We start from the raw sequence: 6,062 nt of genomic DNA, 5'->3' as shown, positions 1-6,062 counted from the left end.
GCATCAAGTATTTGGGTGGCATATTATTATATAATTGGTGGGTAAAATGCAAAAAATATTTCTCTATTATGCTTACCGTGAATATCAGTACACAAAATATCTTTAAAGTATTGATTTGGCGCAAATAAGTCTGACTAATGTGATATATGTCCAAACTAGCTTTAGTGAGACATTTTCAAATTATTTTTTAAAAATAATTTTGTGAAATGACAAAAAGCCAAAAGGCGTGTCAACATCCATCCTCTCTTCCCTCAGCTCTCTGTTTCTAAGTCCACTCACCAGTGCTACCACGGCCACCTTCCATCCTTCTTCTCTTTTGCCCTTGCTCCAATATAATATGGTATATATTTTTGCTATATACATGTACTTATATTATAATTTTTAATAGTGCTTTCCTAAAATTTTCAAATTCCTCTCATTTTCTTTTGAAAAAAGAAGTTACATATATTCCTTTCTTCAAGTACACCATATGCTTTTTATTTTTTTGAATTTTTTTTTTCCTTTTTCAAAACTTTTCTTCTAATTTTTATTTCCTTTTCCAAATTTTTTATTTTTTCACTGTACCATTTTTTTCCTTTCTTTCTTTTTATCGATGATATTTGTAATTGTATTTAAATAAAATATTATTAATCAATATTTTGATTCTTATATTTGTGTAAGTACATATTTTTTATCGTACTTTTTTACAACTATTTTTTTTTCTTGGTTGTTTTTTGATTTAAAAAATTTATATTTGTCATAGAATATTATTATTTTTTATATATATTTTTTTTCTTCAATAAGTACATTGTGCCCCCGAAATAAAATCTTAGCTCCGCCCCTAATCACACCCAAATCCTCTCTTCCTCATCGTCCCTGTTTGGATCATACATATAACACCCATGTATGCTACTGCATCCGTGATTTAATGGCCACTATTCTCATTTCTAGCTATTAATACCATGTGTGTGTCTACACCCCCCCCCCCCCCCCCCCCCCCCCCCCCCACACACACACACACAGTCACACACGTACTTACTATGTATGTATGGGTACATGGGCCTCCATAAGGTTTTTGAATTCTTCTTCTCCTCTCTTGACACTAGAGAAAAGTATGCAGTCAGTCACTATTTATATGTGTTTATATATTTTTATATTTTATGTATTTTTCTATTGCCTTCTGCAATCTGTTAGTTTCTTTATATTTAAAGTTTTTAGATTTTCAGTTTTTTTCTTTATCCAAATATTAGAGATATATATATACATATATAGAAAAAAATGAAAAGTAAAAAAAATAATTGATGAGCATGAAACACTCCTACACTATGATACTAGTAGCATATACACCTTTGGCCATTTTTAAAAGAGTAAAACCGATATTATAATACTAATTTATGTTAAATTTCTGATTGATGAGTGTTTCCGCACAATGTGAAAAGAATATGAGTTTTTTCGGCGTTTGTCCCTATAAGAGGCCAAGGTGTAGCAGCTGTACGTAGGTCGTGTACTGATACATAATGGAATACTTAGAGCGAGAACTGATGAGGTTATCAATTATGTTGCTGTTAGTTTTGGTGAATGTGTGTCATGGGTGTCGGGAGCAAGAGAGGATTGCTCTTTTGCAGCTCAAAGATTCTATCAACCACCCAAATGGCTCTTCCTTGCCGTCATGGGAGGACTGGGACGGTGAAGAACCAACTGATTGCTGTGAATGGGAGGGCGTTGAGTGCAATGCCACCACGCGTCGCATCATCAAACTTTCACTTAATTCTACAAGGGAATATGAGTTAGGAGATTGGTATTTAAACACCTCAATGTTTCTTCCCTTTGAATCACTCGTTAACCTAGACTTAACAAATAATGTTTTACTGGGATGTATTGAGAATGAAGGTCTGGCTATCTTCCCTCTTTCTATATATATATATATATATATTGAAAAGAATGATATATTCATCTGAAGGATTGCTTATAAGGAATGTTTCATTATTTTTTTCATTTTATTTTCAATTTCTTTTTCCAATTTTTATTTTTTATTTTTCTTCTTTAATTCATTTTTGAGAGCGAACTAGTCTTATTGCTGAGATGCAAGCCAAATTACCTTTTATTTTCTTGCAGGTTTTGAAAAACTGTCAAGGTTGAGCAATCTACATATCCTTGACCTGAGTGAGAATTACTTCAATAACAGAATCTTGTCATCTCTAAATGGGCTTTCATCCCTCAAGACTCTAAGACTATATGATAATAATTTGACTGGGCAAGTTTATATTGAAGGTGAATTTTAATGTTAAATTTATTTCCAATCTTATTTGCAAGAGAAAACACATTTCATGTTTACTTTAGTGATTAGTTTATTGTGATTACTGCACTTTAATTCTCTAACTTTTCATTCCTTGTTTAGATTTTGATAGTTTGAACAACTTGAAGGAGCTGAATATAAGTTGGAACAGGCTTGAGAGTATTGTAAGCAGAGAAGGTATGAAGAACTAAAAGAAATTGAGGAATATTGCTCACCGTTTTATGTCAATTGAACTAAGCAATACGTTATCCTCCATAATTAATTTGTTGGGTATTTGATATGACATCACACATTATTTTACATTTATCAATATATTGCATTAAGGGTACATCGTCAATGAAAAGTAGTTGTAAATTGAAGTATCAATGCAAAAGCTGCTTCATATGGTCACCTTCGAATCAGTATGTATATTTGTTGAATAGCTAGTGTGGCAAGGGGTTTATGTTGACTTGATATGTTCCTTCAGCCATAGGATTCAGGGTTAATTATAGGTTGATCATCCCGCTGCGCCACTCATGACTCACCGACGTACTCATTTCTAATCTGGCCGTGGCCATCCGGGAAGTTTTGTCGCCATAGATCAAAGTCAAAGTCCACCCTTAATAAGCTTTGCGGCTGGTGTAGCTGATAGTAGATTGACCGTCACAAACCCAAGGTTTAAGTACAAGGCTGTAGCCCCTCCCTAACACAAATTTGAATTGTTTTAGGAAAAATGCTTGAAGCTTAGCACGGGTCCTGTATTCGAGTCACTAATGGTGGTTCCTTGGCGGCTCTGCAGCTGATGTATAAGGCTGAAACCCTCCGTAACACCAATTGGTTTTAAGAGAAATGGTGGAAGTTGGGACCTACACCGAGTAACTGTCACCGAAAAACAAAAGAAAAGGTTATGTTATTACTGAAATTACATGCATTTCATTCTCTTGCAGGTTTTGAAAAACTATCAGGGTTGAGTAATCTACAGATTCTTGATCTGAGTAGTAATTCCCACAATAACAGCATTCTGTCCTCTCTAAGTGGACTTTCATCCCTCAATACTTTAAAACTACAACAAAACAACTTGATTGGGCAACTTTATATTCAAGGTGAATTTTAATGTACAATTTATTTCCATTCTTAATTGCAAGAGAAAACACATTTCATGTTTCCTTAGTGATCAGTTTATTGTGATTACTGCACTTTAATTTTTCAACTTTTCATTCCCATTTTAGACTTTAATGATTTGAACAACTTGAAGGAGCTGGACATAAGTCGGAATGATCTTGCTAGTATTATAACCAGAGAAGGTATGATAAGAAATCATATAATTACTCACCTTTTTAATTATGTCAATTAATTAACCATTTAAACTAAGCAACACTTTATCGTCCATAATTAGTTTGTTCGGTGATAGCATATTATTTTAAGGATAATGCTTAGCTACTCACCGGTGAGTAGCTTCACCCTACTCACCCCTCATGTGTTCCAATAACAACATACCACATCAGCTTTAATAAAAAAGTTATTCAATGGTTGATCTGAGAAAATACAGAGAACGTGGATTATTTGGTTATTAAAGTTGATATGGTATATTGTTATTGAAACACATGAGGGGAGAGTAGGGTGAAGCTACTCACCGGTGAGTAGCTAAGTATTATCCTTATTTTAATTACAAAAAATAATAAAAGAAAAGAAAACTAAAATATTTTTTGGAATTGTAAAACTAAAATATTGTTGGCTGTAGTTTCAATCAATCATGGAGTTGGAACTTAAGCTTTATCCGGAGGTGACCAAGAAACCACCGGTTTCACTTGGTGGGCCGGAAATGCCCAACTTATCAATACATCCAGTAAATTATTAGGGGCTCATGTAGTCCATGCCCGATTATTCGTATTCTGGGCCGGAGCAATGAACCTATTTGAATTTTTTGTTTTGTTTTGCATGTATACAAAATTTTGTTCTACACCATTTGACTGATTTATTTTGCTCTCTCAAAAACCCATCTTTTAACCACACACTTGATACATGCACACTAATAGACACAAGAGAAAACCCAAAAGACATAACAAACATGGCAAAACAATTTAATTTTAACACTCTCCCTTAATGCCATTTTCTGATACCCAACAATTCTCTAAAGTATTCAAACTCATCACTTGGAAAAGATATCTGCAACTTGGTCTTTGGTCTTGCAATATTTGAGTTTAATCTTCTCATCCACGGCCTCTGCTTTAATAAAGTGATGCTTGATGGAAATATTCCTTATGTGGCTTTGAAAGACTGATTCATTGTTATAGCAATAGTGGATTTGTTGTCACACAAAATTGGAGTAGCTTCTCCATGCTTCTCACCAACATCTTTCAAAAAAATTTCCTAAATAAGTTTTGAAAATTCACTTCACACCAATTGCTTCTTTGTATACCAATTCCCAGGTTTTGTTTTTCTCAATTACATTGATTTCTTCTTTCATAGATTTCTTCCATGCATCTTCTCTAATCACATCTTTAAAGCTCTCCGGTTCAACAACTCAAAATTTTCAACTTGCATACACATCACTAAGGCTTCTCATTCTTCTTAGAGTTGAACTTGGAGATGAAGAATTTAAGCTTGATGGAGAAATTGAAGACAATTCTTATGGAGCTTCATGTACATCTTTGTCTTCATTTTCTGATTCTTCATTGAAGATGATGACTTGATCCTTAACTTTCTTCTCTTTCCAATCCCAAGAGGCCGGCCTTCTCATTAAAGTGAACATATCTAAAAATAATTAATTTATTCTTCTTCAAATTAAAGAGTATTATAACTCTTTGATTTTGAGCTATAATACACTATGGAGGGGAAAATCCCCTCCAATTAGAACACAACACATGTGCATAAGGGTGCCAACCGAAGTACGACAACTACTGACGTAAGGAATAGGCCGAGATCAATAATGGGACAGTTCCGAGTGTAGAGGTTGGTCAGATTGAGCAAAGCCGAGTAAGACTAAAGAATGAAAGCCCATGAGGCCTATAGGGCCCAAACGCAATCCACGTCTAACTAGAAGAAGGACTCTACAAGATAAGGAAAAGAGAATCATAAACAAAATAACATGCATAGCAAGAAAGGAGTCCTACATGGACTCCTCTAGGCTTAATACTCTATAAATAAGGGCTTAAGACCTGTTTGCACTCAAAATAATCTCAGATACATTTGGGATACATTTAGTCAGTCATGTTATGTATGTATTAGGGCACTAATCGGAGTATGACAGTAAATGATATAAGGATTGCGCCGACATCAATAATGGGCCAGTTCCAAGTGTAGAGGCTAGCCAGATTGAGCAAAACTGAGTAAGACCAAAGGATGAAAGCCCATTATGGAGAGAAAGTTAGAAGCAAAACATGAGGACCATTGGGCCCAAATGCAATCCATGTCCAACTAGAAAAAGGACTCTGCAAGATAAGGAAAAAAGAATCATAAAGAAAATAATATGTATAGCAAGTAGGACTCCTCTAGGGGTAATACTCTATAAATAAGGGTTTTAGACCTGTTTAAACTCAAAATAATCTCAGCCACATTTGGAGCACCTTCAGTTTGTCATGCCACATACTCTCTAAAGTCCTAGTCCAATCAAACCGATTAGCCGCACACTACTTCGTTTAGATCATCAGCTTTATCTAAAGTTAGGGGTGATCGAGTGTCTTCAAGACATTCTGGTTGTCTACCACAGGTTTGATTGAGACTCAGGGCTATCGCTTCGATTAGAAGTCCAACAGTGCATCCTCACTTAGGGCTCGTTTGGGAAGTGTTGTGTAGTGTAGTGTAATGC

At 34.8% G+C, this 6,062-nt stretch overlaps 1 protein-coding gene across 1 annotated transcript; it reads left to right on the top strand.

The window, feature by feature from the left end:
* The first annotated feature begins 1,496 nt into the window (after window positions 1-1,496).
* Window positions 1,497-4,947, top strand: LOC132266205 (receptor-like protein 13). The gene is made up of 6 exons (XM_059767058.1): window positions 1,497-1,869; window positions 2,095-2,250; window positions 2,378-2,452; window positions 3,202-3,357; window positions 3,484-3,558; window positions 4,724-4,947. The coding sequence occupies exons 1-6, from the start codon at window positions 1,497-1,499 to the stop codon at window positions 4,945-4,947; spliced, it is 1,059 nt and encodes a 352-aa protein (XP_059623041.1).
* Window positions 4,948-6,062: the final 1,115 nt, after the last annotated feature.

This window comes from Cornus florida, unplaced genomic scaffold, assembly GCF_030987335.1.
Source record: "Cornus florida cultivar Cherokee Brave unplaced genomic scaffold, ASM3098733v1 CherokeeBrave_3.0.0_Hap2_Chr07, whole genome shotgun sequence".
NCBI lineage: Eukaryota > Viridiplantae > Streptophyta > Magnoliopsida > Cornales > Cornaceae > Cornus > Cornus florida.
Note: the sequence above shows the minus strand (reverse complement) of the source record. Positions and strands in the feature narration are given on the sequence as shown.